Source organism: Mustela nivalis (assembly GCF_964662115.1).
Source record: "Mustela nivalis genome assembly, chromosome: 11".
Classification (NCBI taxonomy): Eukaryota; Metazoa; Chordata; class Mammalia; order Carnivora; family Mustelidae; genus Mustela; species Mustela nivalis.
Window position 1 is genome coordinate 99741141 of NC_139030.1, and position 13691 is coordinate 99754831.

A 13691-nucleotide genomic window follows, 5' to 3' on the forward strand; every position below is an offset into this window, starting at 1 on the left:
CAGTAGAAAGAAAAATCAAGGATATCAATCTTATTCACAATTGCACCAAGAACTGTAACATACCAAGGAATAAACCTAACCAAAGAGGTAAAAGATTTGTACTCTGAAAACTATAGAACACTTATGAAAGCAATTTAGGAAAGACAAAAATAAAATGGAAAAATGTTCCATGCCCATGGATTGTCTATGCTACCTAGAGCAACCTATACACTCAATGTAGCTATCAAAATACCATCAACTTTTTTCACAGAGGTAGAACAAATGATTCTAAAATTTGGAACCAGAAAAGACCCCAAATAGCCAAAGGAATGTTGAAAACGAAAACCAAAGCTAGTGACATCACAATTCTGAACTTCAAGCTCTATTACAAAGCTATAATCATCAAAACAGTATGGTACTGGCCCCAAAATAGACACACAGCTCAGTGGAACAGAAGAGAGAACCCTCAACTCTATTGTTAACTAATCTTTGACAAAGTAGGAAAGAATATCCAATGGAAAAAAGAAAGTCTGTTTAACAAATGGTGTTGGAAAATTGTACAGCCACATGCAGAAGAATAAAACTGGACCACTTTGTTACACCACACACAGAAATAAATTAAAATGGAAAAAGAACGAAATGTAAGATAGGAATCCATGAGAATCCTAGAGAAGAAAACAGGCAGCAACCTCTGTGACCTCGGCCACAGCAACATCTTACTAGATAGAGGTCTCCATAGGGTAGGGAACAAAGGCAAAAATGAAAATTGGGACTTCATCAAGACAAAAAGCTTTGCACAACAAAGGAAACAAAACCAAGACAACCAACAGAATGGGAGAAGATATTTGCAAATGTCTTATCAGATAAAGGGTTAGTACAAAAATCTATAAAGAACTTACCATCTCAACACACAAAGAACAACTAATCTAATCAAGAAATGGGCAGGAGACATGAACAGCTATTTCTCCAAAGAAGACATAAAAATGGCCAACAGACACATCACCTGGCATAAGGGAAATACAAATCAAAACCACAATGAGATACCACCTCACATCAGTCAGAATGGCTAAAATTAATTAATTAAGTCAGGAAACAACAGGTGTTGGTGAGGATGCGGAAAAAGGTGTTGGTGGGAATGCAAACTGGTGCAGTCACTCTGGAAAACAATACAGAGGCTCCTCAAAAAGTTGAAAATGGAGTTACCCTATAACTCAGCAATTGCACTACTAGGTATTTACCTCAAAGATACAAATGTAGTGATCTGAAGGGGTATCTGTACCCCAGTGTTTATAGCAGCAATGTCCACAATAGCCAGACTATGGAAAGAAGCCAAGATGTCCATCAACTGATGAATGGATAAAGAAGATGTGGTATATATATAGAGAACAGAATCCTACTCAGCCATCAGAAAAGAAGTCTTGCCATTTGCAATGACATGGATGGAACTAGAGGTTATTATGCTAAGCAAAATATGTCAATCAGAGAAAGATAATTATTATATGATCTTACTCATACATGGAACTTAAGAAACAAGGCAAATGAACATAGAGGAAGGGAAGGAAAAATAAAACATGATAAAAACAGAAGGAAGCAAACCGTAAGAGACATAACTACTGGGAACAAACTGAGGATTGATGGAGGGGAGGTGAGTGGGGGAATGAGGTAACTGGGTGATGGGCATTAAGGAGGTCACGTGATATAATGAGCACTGGGTATTACATGCAACTGATGAGTCACTAAATTCTACCCCTAAAACTAATAATACACTATATGTTAATGAAATTGAATTTAAATAAAGAATTAAGAAAAAGATCAAAGGCTGACTTATTTTTTTAAAGGCTGACTTTTTTTTGTAATTTTTTATGGTGATAAAAACTAATTAGCACTACTCTTATGAAAAAAAGAAAAGTTTAAAGCTGGTATAAAAATATTATAGAATCTACTTCAAAGCTCAATGAAGTGTTCTGTTTTATTCTGTTACTTTTGCATTCTAACAGCAGATAGATATAAAGCATTGATTTTAAATATGACTATTCTGTGAAAAGAGCGAACGTTGGCGGCTTTAAACAAACTCTGCTAAGGAACAGTAGCAATTACAAACCTTAGTCTGATAACTGAATTAACAAAAGCTCAACATATTTATAGGCCACAATTTAGATACATTCTTGCTGTAGCACTTGTGGAGATTCAATTTATAAATATTTACTACACAAATACTATATGCAAGAAACATATAAAATAATTAGGAACAGTTGCCGCCTGTAACATAATAAAGTGAGGCAACTAAGGCAGGAAATGTCATTATTAAGATATAAATAACAGCCCACAGAACATGGAAAGTGGTCTGAATTCAATAAAGGAGTTTACAGCTATTAATTCAGAGGTGACACGGCATGGTAGAAACACTTCTAAGTTGGATGGTTATGAATCCAAATCCTGTTGCAGTAACATTTTAGTTGTTTAAACAAAATGAAGTGATTGGCTTTCTGAGTAAAAATAAAACTCCTCTGTGATTTAAGTTATTGACTATATATGTGGATTTTGACTTCGATATTTTGTTATTTCAAAATAGGAATCATCACTTAAATCTATTTACTTTTTAAAATTTTATTTATTTATTATTTATTTGACAGAGATCACAAGTAGGCAGAGAAGCAGGCGGAGAGAGAGAGAGGAGGAAGCAGGCTCCCCGCCGAGCAGAGAGCCCGATGTGGGGCTCAATCCTAGCACCCTTGGGATCATGACCGGAGCCGAAGGCAGAGGCTTTAAACCACTGAGCCACCCAGGCGCCACAATCTATTTATTTTTTAAGTGACAGTATAATTTTTCTTAAATTCTAGATAATTCTGAGAGATACAGGTTTAAATAATTAAAATATTTGAAAATGCTGGTAGTACTCCTTAGCAATTAAGTTTTAGACTTCCTATGTAATCAATAACATTTTTTAAATAATCAATAACTTTAATGATACCTTTAACAGTTGACAAGGTGTTTGCCCAAAATTATTAATCATCCCTTCTAAGGCTTTTCTTTCCTTCTCATCTGTTAAGGCATCCAGATCCACAGCTCCTAAAACAAGGAGAAGTAGTCAACTCACTACAGAGTGAAAACAAATCAGGAAGTCACAAATATTGATTAATATATGAAACTGAATAGTGTATTTTCAACAAAATATCATTCTGTTCTTCAATTTGAAAGAATATTGTGAGGAAGGTAATTTTTAATATTTTATAAGATTTTATTTATTTATTTTATAGAGCCCAACTCAGGCCTTAATCCCACAAGCCTGAGATCATGACCTGAGCTGAAATGAAAAGCTGGACACTAATCCACTGAGCCATCCCGGCACCCCAAGAGGCAAATTTTTAAAAAACAGCAACTCCAAACATTAAATATGTATAAAATAAATTCTATCCATGATTTAGAACAAAACTATTTTAAGCAAAAGTTAACTGGTAGTGCATAAAAATTTTTCTTGAAAACATACAAACTATCTCACAGTACATCTAATTGTTTTCTTCATGATAATCAAGCTGAACCAGGTATAATAATCACACAAAATACTACTATAAGTTACTGCTTATCTAACAAATACTGGCATAGGTGATAATACCCAACTGTACTTGATATGGCTGGTAAGTGGCCAAACTAGGGAAGTCGGATTTCAAAGCCTATGCTCATAACTACCATGCATACTAGCTCTCTACAAAACTATTACCAGATGAATATGGCAACACAAATACATGCTTGTTTATTTACCAAAAGGCATGTGGACTCTGTTCAAGTTCACATAAATTCACACTATTCACAATCTTTACTACTGAAAAATTAGAGAAAACTACTTCTTAAGGCTTTTAAACCCTTCAGAAAATGTTCTTGATTCCAAGCTAAACATTAGAATGATGTCACCTTTTTTTTTTAAACATTTGAAGAGTTTGTTACTTATAATACTAAAGATATTCTTTCAAAATCTGCTAACAATCAACACTTGAGTATTTATTTGATGACCTGATTGAATAGGACACTTACGGCAAGTAATCTAAAACTTTTATGCCACCAATAACTGACATTTCTAAGTAGATATGCACATATACTTATTGTTTTATCCCCTTTCACTCTTCCCTGCACCGATCTCCCCTCTGGCAACCACTGAGTTTGTTCTCTGTATTTCAAGAGTCTGTCTTTTTGTCTTTTACTTTGTTCGTTTTGTGTTTTTTAGAACAAATCATTTTTAAATTCTAACAGCTTTTTTTTTTTTTTTTAAGTTTTACTTATGTTCCAGTTAACATAAAGTGTAATACTAGTTTTAGGTGTACAACACAGTAATTCATCAATTCCATACATCACCTGTTGCTCATCAGGACAAGGGCACTCCTTTAACTCCTCCTTCCATCTTCTCCCCTCTGGTAACCATCAGTTTGTTCTCTAGAGTTAAGACTCTCTTTCTGGGTTTGTATTTTTTTTTTCCCCCTTAACTCATTTCTTTTTTTTCTTAAATTCCACATATGAGTGACATCATATGGTATTTGTCTTTCTCTGACTTACATCTCTTAACATTACACCCTCTAGATCCATCTATATTGTTACAAATGACAAGATCACATTCTTTTCTATGGCAGAGTAATGTTCCATTGTATATGTTTGTGTGTGTGTGTGTGTATATATATATATATATATTTCACATCTTATCTATTCATCTATCAATGGACACTAGTTGCTTCCATATCTTGGCTACTGTAAATAATGGCGCCATAAACATAAGGGTACAGAGCTTTTCAAATTAGCGTTTTCATATTCTTTGGGCAAATATCCAGTAGTGGGATTACTGATCATAGCAGACTTCTATTTTTAATTTTTTGAAAAACCTCCATACTGTTTTTCACAGTGGATGCACAAATGCACAAAGGTTCTTTTTTCTCCATATCCTTGCTAACACTTGTTATTTCTTGTTTTTATTATTGTAGCCATTCTGACAGGCATAAGATAATTTCTCACTGTTTGTTTGTTTTTTAAACTATGGTTTTGATTTGCATTTCCCTGATGATGAATGATGCTGAACATCTTTTCATGTGTCTATTAGCATCTGTATGTCTTCTTTGGAAAAACGTCTCTTCAGGTTCTCTGACCATTTTAAAAATCAGATTCTTTTCTTTGGTGTTGAGTAATACAAATTCTTCATATATTTTGTATATTAACCCCGTATTGGATATATCACTTGCAAATACCTTTTCCCACTGAGTAGGCTGCTTTTTTGTTTTGTTGACAGTTTCCTCAACTGTGCAAAGTGAAGATTTGCATACATACTCTTAACTACTATTTAAAAAAAAACACACACACATCAGTCTCTTAATATTTCAAATAGAAAAAATCATTAAAACAATTTTAAAATGTAGTCTTTCTCATGACCAAAATATCACATATAAACAAATATTAAAAAATACTTTCCATCAATGGGATGTAAGATAAAAAGTATATAGGCTTATACCTTCATAACTACAGTAATAGAAAACATTCAGTGCTTCCACTGCAGCTGGCCCCCTCTGTTTGTAGCCAAAAATCAGATCTATCCATTCATGAAGATGAGCAGAAACATATTCAGACTCCTAGAAAAAGAACAAATAATATAGAGATACCTTCCAACTACAATGTAATCACTGGTCCTTTAAAAAAGTAAGAGAAAATTAACAATTTCCACACACAAATCTTATCACTGAAAATAAAATTATTCCAAAATCATGTTAAAACATTTAATTAGTATCTATCCCATATTTTGAATATATTCAATCTAGTATAATGTAGACATATTTATTAATATTTAATAACATATATACTTCTTAACTAATGGGTAAGAAAATAACTCAATAGCCTAAATATCAACAATGAAAAACTTAATGATGGCTATGAATATATATTTGCTGTGAAATTTCCATTGAAATAGTTTTCCAGAAATTCAATTCAGAGAAACAAACCAGTTGGTGTTGATTAAAGGTGGCTGAAAATCTCTCCCTCCAACCTAGCCAATCTGATACCACCCCACTAAGAAGGTGGACTGTGTGGCAGGCAGAGGCTTGAAGGACCTCCTGAAGCCTGTTAGTTACGCTTTGAAAGACAGTATGGAAATTGTTACTGAGACAGGAGAAAAGGGGGCTCAAGTTTATTTCCATCATGAATTTGGGGATAGATTTTTTTGTAATATTAGATTTTTGTGTACAACATAGTTTTTTCAACACTTCCATACAGTGGGTGGGGGAAATGGGCTAAATAGATGATGGGGATTAAGGAGCGCATTTGTTGTTATGAGCACCTGGGTGTTTTTTTTCTTTTTTCATTTATTTATTTTCAGCAGAGCAGTATCATTATTTTTTCTCCACACCCAGTGCTCCATGCAATCCGTGCCCTCTATAATACCCACCACCTGGTACCCCGACCTCCCACCCCCCCGCCACTTCAAACCCCTCAGATTGTTTTTCAGAGTCCATAGTCTCTCATGACTCACCTCCCCTTCCAATTTACCCCAACACCCTTCTAACTCCCCATGTCCTCCATGTTTTTTGTTATGCTCCAGAAATAAGTGAAACCATATGATAATTGACTCTCTCTGCTTGACTTATTTCACTCAGCATAATCTCTTCCAGTCCCATCCATGTTGCTACAAAAGGTGGATATTTGTCCTTTCTGATGGAGGCATAATACTCCATAGTGTATATGGACCACATCTTCCTTATCCATTCGTCTGTTGAAGGGCATCTTGGTTCTTTCCACAGTTTGGTGACCGTGGTCATTGCTGCTATAAACATTGGGGTACAGATGGCCCTTCTTTTCACTACATCTGTATCTTTGGGGTAAATACCCAGGAGTGCAATTGCAGGGTCATAGGGAAGCTCTATTTTTAATCTCTTAAGGAATATCCACACTGTTCTCCAAAGAGGTTGCACCAACTTGCATTCTCACCAACAGTGTAAGAGGGTTCCCCTTTTTCCACATCCTCTCCAACACATGTTGTTTCCTGTCTTGCTAATTTTGGCCATTCTAACTGGTGTAAGGTGGTATCTCAATGTGGTTTTAATTTGAATCTCCCTGATGGCTAGTGATGATGAACATTTTTTCATGTGTCTGATAGCCATTTATGTCTTCATTGGAGAAGTGTCTGTTCATACCTTCTGCCCATTTTTTTTATATGATTATCTGTTTTGTGTGTGTTGAGTTTGAGGAGTTCATTATAGATCCTAGGTGTTATCTGGGGATGGAGACTTTCATGCTAATTGGTCTTTTTAGCTGCCTGTGACAAAGTGTGGAAGGAGTAAGATGAATTTAAAAAAATAACTATTCATGGGATGCCTGAGTGGCTCAGTGGGTTCATGGTCTTCCTTCAGCTCAGGTCACGATCCCAGGGAGGTGGAATGGAGTTCTGCATGGGGCTCCCTCCTCAGCGGGGAGCCTGTTTCTTCCTCTCCTCCCTGCTCAGGCTATCTGTCTCTCTCTCTCAAATAAGTAGATAAAATCCGGAAAAAAAAAAAAATCAGGTTTTAAGCATAATTAAAAAAAATATAAAGGAGCAGGTCTTGCTGGGTTCCAATTAAAATTATTTCATTCCCTGAATACTAGAGAGCACAATCTTTAATTGAGAAATGGCCAAGGTCAGTGATCAAATCAAGAGAGTCACCAGTAAAATACAGCCTTAGGTGAAAGTTTAGTTCAAGACTATGGCTATGAAGCAATGTGCTTGAGACTTCAAAGATTTAAGGCTGTGCTGCACAGACCCACTCAACTAGAAAATAGAACACTTTTTTTTTAAAGTTTAAAAGTAATTAACATATATTATTTGTTTCGGGGTACAGGTGTGTTAAATCATCAGTCTTACACAGTTCACAGCACTCACCATAGCACATACCCTCCCCAATGTCCACCACCCAGCCAGCCTATTCCTCCCCCCACCCCCTCCAGCAACCCTCAGTTTGTTTCCCAAGATTAAGAGTCTCTTATGGTTTTTCTCCCTCTCTAGTCCCACCTTGTTTCATTTTTCCCTCCCTCCCCCCACCCCTGCCTTGCCTCTCAAATTCCTCATATCAGAGAGATCATAAGATATTTGTCTTTCTCTGATTGACTTATTTCCCTTAGCATAATACCCTCTAGTTCCATCCACATCATTGCAAATGGCAAGATCTCATTTTTTCTTGATGGCTGCACAGTATTCCACTGTATATATGTATGTGTATAGGTGTGTGTGTGTGTGTATATACACACACACACCACATTTTCTTTATCCATTCATCTAGGCTCTTTCCATAGTTTGGCTATTGTGGACACTGCTGCTATAAACACTGGAGTGCACATGCCCCTTTGGATCACTGCATTTGTATCTTTAGGTTAAATACCCAATAGTAGGATTGCTGGGTCCTAGGGTAGCTCTATTTCCAACTTTTTGTGGAACCACCATACTGTTTTCCAGAATGACTGCACCAGCTTGCATTCCCACCAACAACATAGGAGAGTTCCCCTTTCTCCGTATCCTCACCAACATCTGTCATTTCCTGACTGGTTAATTTTAACCATTCTGACTGGTTTGAGGTGGTATGTCACTGTGGTTTTGATTTGTATTTCTCTGATGCTGGGTGATGTAGAGCACTTTTTCATGTGTCTCTTGGCCATTTGGATGTCTTCTTTGCAGAACTGTCCATTCATGTCTTCTGCCCATTTCTTGATTGGATTATTTGTTCTTTGGGTGTTGAGTTTGATAAGTTCTTTATAGATTTTGGATACTAGCCCTTTATCTGATATGTCATTTGCAAATATCTTCTCCCATTCTGTCAGTTTCCTTTTGGTTTTGTTGACTGTTTCCTTTGCTGTGCAAAGCTTTTGATCTTTTGAAGTCCCAATAGTTCATTTTTGCCCTTGTTTCCCTCACCTTTGGCGATGTTTCTAGGAAGAAGTTGCTGTGTTCCCCTTAAGAATTTTGATGGATTCCTGTCTCACATTGGGGTCTTTCATCCATTTGGAGTCTTTTTTTGGGATGATGTAAGGAAATGGCCCAGTTTCATTTTTCTGCATGTGACTGTCCAATTTTCCCAACACCATTTGTTGAAGAGACTGTCTTTTTTCCACTGGACATTCCTCCTGCTTTGTCAAAGATAGTTGACCACAGAGTTGAGGGTCAATTTCTGGGCTCTTAATTCTGTTCCACTGATCTATGTGTCTGTTTTTGTGCCAGTACCATATTGTCTTAATGATTCAAGCTCTTTGTAATAGAGCTTGAAGTCTGGAATTGTGATGGCACCAACTTTGGCTTTCTTTTTCAACATTCCTCTCGCTTATTTGGGGTCTTTTCTGGTTCCATACAAATTTTAGGATTCTTTGTTCCATTTCTTTTAAAAAAATTGATGGTATTTTGATAGGGATTGCATTAAATATGTAGATTGCTCTAGGTGGCACAGACATTTTAAAATATTTGTTCTTCCAATCCATGAGCATGGAGTGTTTTTCCATTTCTCTGTGTCTTCCTCACAATTTCTTTCATGAGTACTTTATAGTTTTCTTAGTATAGATTTTTTGCCTCTTTGGTTAGGTTTATTCCCAGGTATCTTATGGTTTTGGGTGCAATTATAAATTTGATTGAGGGGCACCTGGGTGGCCCAGTGGGTTAAGCCTCTGCCTTCAGCTCAGGTCGATTTCATGGTCCTGGGATCGAGCCCCACATCGGGCTCTCTGCTCAGTGGGGAACCTGCTCCCCCCTCTCTCTCTGCCTGCCTCTCTGCTTACCTGTGACCTTTCCTCCTCTGTCAAATAAATAAATAATCTTAAAATAAATAAACAAATAAGTTTGATTGATTCCTTAATTTCTCTTTCTTCTGTCTTGCTGTTGGTGTATAGAAATGCAACTGACTTCTGTGCACTGATTTTATGTCCTGACACATTACTGAATTCCTGTATGAGTTCTAGCAGTTTTAGGGTGGATTCTTTGGGTTTTCCACATAAAGTATCATATTATCTGCAAAGAGTGAGAGTTTGACTTCTTTGCAGATTCGGATACCTTTTATTTCTTTTTGTTGTCTGACTGCTGAGGCTAGGATTTCTAGTACTATGTTGAATAGCAGTGGTGATAGTGGACATCCCTGCTGTGTTACAGACTTTCTGAGAAAAGCTCTCAGTTTTTCCTCATTGAGAATGATATTCGCTGTGGGTTTTTCATACATGGCTTTTATGATATTGAGGTATGTATCCTCTATACCTACTACCTATTCCCTTTAGAGTTTTGATCAAAAAAGGATGCTGTACTTCATCAAATGCTTTTTCAGCATCTACTGAGAATTTATCATATGGCTCTTGTTCTTTCTTTTATTAATGTATCACACTGATTGATCTGCTGATGTTCAACCAACCTTGTAGCCCAGGAATAAATCCCACTTGGTTGTGGTGAACAATCTTTTTAATGTACTGTTGGATCCTATTGCCTATACTTTGGTGAGAATAGAAAATAGAACATCTTAAGAATCTTAATTTTCCCACAGCAGCCTTCCACTGGACCCACTGTTTTCTAAAGTAATGTGAAATGGTTATTATCCAATAAAGATGATGCATAAGAAATTTATAAAATTTTATTTTTTTAAGTCTTTTTTTTTTTTAGGTTTTATTTATTTATTTGACAGAGAGACAGCACAAGCAGGGAGAGAGGCAGGCAGAGGAAGAGGGAGAAGCAGGCTCCCCACAGAGCAGGGAGCCTGATGTGGGATTCAATCCCAGGACCCCAGGATCATGCCCAAGCTGAAGGCAGCAGCTCAACTGACTGAGCCATCCAGGTGTCTCTATTTTACTTTTTTAAAGATTTTATTTATTTACCTGACAGAGAGACAGAGAGCACAAAGGCAAAGTGGTTTCAGGGAAAGGGAGAGGAAGAAGCAGGCTCTCTACTGAGCATAGAGCCTAATGCGGGGCTTGATCCCAGGGCCTTGGGATCATGACCTGAGATGAAGGCAGATGCTTTGACTGAGCCACCCAAGCGCCCTGAAACCCGTAAAATTTTAAAATATACTGTTATTAGTTCAGACTGAAAGAGGCAGAAACTGTTCAAAAAAGATGAGATCTTTGGCTTCCAATTTACTGTGGTTAAGTAAGGGGCTGACAAAGATACTCATGGAAACATTTTTTTTTTAAATGTAAAATAAAGAAAGTATATATGTTTTTTTAATGTAAAAGAATGACTCAAAGCAGGAAGCTAAGAGCCAAAGGGTAAAACAAAATAGCCATGGGGAACCACTCTGAGGGAAAAGGACTGGGCCCTAATAAAGGAACTGAAAACAAGTCCCTGCTGGAATTCTGAATTGTTGTAATCCAGTTTCTGCTAGGTATCTCTTGTTTTTCTCGTCCACCATTTTTTTAAAATTTATTTATTTTCAGCATAACAGTATCATTATTTTTGCACCGCACCTAGTGCTCCATGCAATCCGTGCCCTCTATAATACCCACCACCTGGTACCCCAACCTCCCACCCCCCGCCACTTCAAACCCCTCAGATTGTTTTTCAGAGTCCATAGTCTCTCATGATTCACCTCCCCTTCCAATTTACCCCAACTCCCTTCTCCTCTCTAACTCCTCATGTCCTCCATGCTTTTTGTTATGCTCCACAAATAAGTGAAACCATATGATAATTGACTCTCTCTGCTTGACTTATTTCACTCAGCATAATCTCTTCCACCTTTTTAAATTAAATTCTACGCCCAATGTGGGGCTCAAACACATAAGCGGATAGATCAAGAGTCACATGCTCTAGGGACTGAGCTAGCCAGGCACCCCTTCTAATTTCTCTTTTAAATGAGAATGTCTATGATGGTTCTTCTGTCTTTGTCACACCACTGTTGTTACGCAGGGACAGAGAGCCTGTCTCTTTACTCTACAGTCTTCAGATGCAAGAACAGACAAACCTGAATAGTTTTATGCCCACATCCATTTGATTTAGATTACTAACAAGATTCCGGACTTCAGACCTCATGCCTAATGCAGGGATCAGTTAACTAGTTACGGCTTGTGGCCCAAATTTTACTAGCTCCAGATTTGTAGAGTAGTACAAAAAAGCCACATCCATTTTCTTTTGCATTGCAGTGGCAGAATTTCAACACAGACCTTAAAGCCAGCGAAAATATTTACTATCTAGTCCTCTACAGAAAAGAAGTTTGCAGATTCCTGACTTAAAGGTTGCTGACATGAGATTTTGGGAGGATCTTGAGAGGAAGTACATACATTTTGCATGTAGAAGGAATGCAAATAATTTGTAATCAGAGAGCAGACTGTGTGTGGGATTAAAGATGGTTGCAAATTCTTTTTCCCCTCCCACCATTAAGAGATGGAGATTACCTTCCCTCCTCTTGAATCTGCACTGATCCTATTACTGTCTGACTCTGACAAGGTGACAGAAGTGCGGTGACCATTCACAGCCTTAAGCCTTAAGAAAGCATGGAAGCTTCCAATTTTGTACTCCTTCCTGAGCCATAGACAGGTGCATGTCTGCCTACCTAGCTAGAGCGACCACATGAATAGGAGATATCCTGAGATTACATGGGAAAGAAGAAAAGCCCAGCATCCCAGTGTCTCTCAATGCATATGACTCCATCTCAGCTGCTATGACTGCAAGGGCATGAGAACCTTGCAAGATGAGAACTTTTCAAGCTAGATGAGAACTTTTCAGTTGAGACCAGTTAACTCACAGAACTGTGAGAGATAATAAAATGACTGTATTTTAAGCCACTAAATTTTGGATAGGTTATTGCACAGCAATATATAACTGAAACAGAGGCTTCTAATATATTAATACAAGGAGCATATCTTCCTAAAATCCTAGACCCCAACTTCATATCATAGATACAGAGGAATGCATCTGAGAAGGTCCTGGCTAGCCAATAAGTAACAGATTTTTTTCTGAGTTGCTTAATTTTTTTCCCAATTCCTTATTCATGCATAGTGCTATTGCTTACAAATATTATGATCTAATTCTGATTTTTATGAAACTGACATACTATATACTAATGACATGGAATGTTTCCAAGTATTGGCCTAATTAGCTTCAGACTCTGAGACATTTCAGTTTAGACAGAGAACTAAGTGGACTATTGTGGGGGGGAAAAAAAGCATCATTTACAAAATGACATAATACCAGTGCTTAACTCTCACAACTCTTTAAATCCCAAACTAGAAATTCAGCTAAAAACTAACATTTTTTTAAAGGTGGAATTGAGGATTTAGCAGTCATATTAAAAACTTACTGAAATTCTTCAGAGAAAACAAGAATGTACTCATCCTTTTTTTTTTTTTTTTAAGATTTTATTTATTTATTTGAGAGAGAAGGAGAGAAAGAGAGCACAAGCACAAGCTGGGGGAGGAGAAAAGAGGAGGAAGAGAGAGAATCTCAAGCGATCTCCACACTGAGTATGCAGCTTAACAAAGGGCTTGCTCCCAAGACCCTAAGATCATGACTTGAGCTGAAACCAAGTTGGACACTTAACCAACTGAGCCACCTAGGAGTCCCTCATCCTTGTTAGATCTAAAACAAATGCAAAACACCAAATGACATCAGCTTGGTGGCTGGAATAGCTTAAAATACAACAGGTGGTTATCTTATAGAACTAAATATATATAAACACACATACACACACATATATATATATATATATATATATTTTTTTTTTTTTTTTGCTATATAGCCACAGGACTATACCGTATTCTTA

At 37.0% G+C, this 13691-nt stretch overlaps 1 protein-coding gene across 13 annotated transcripts in view; it reads right to left on the bottom strand.

Moving 5' to 3' along the window:
- NBEAL1 (neurobeachin like 1) overlaps positions 1-13691 on the bottom strand; it is a 206804-nt gene that overhangs the window by 34039 nt on the left and 159074 nt on the right. For all 13 annotated transcript variants that reach the window (XM_082688842.1, XM_082688836.1, XM_082688834.1 and 10 more), the window contains 2 exons: positions 5465-5582; positions 2951-3048 (listed from right to left, as the gene is read on the bottom strand). In XM_082688842.1, coding sequence (XP_082544968.1) covers positions 2951-3048; positions 5465-5582 — 216 coding nt within the window. The remainder of the gene's footprint in view (positions 1-2950; positions 3049-5464; positions 5583-13691) is intronic.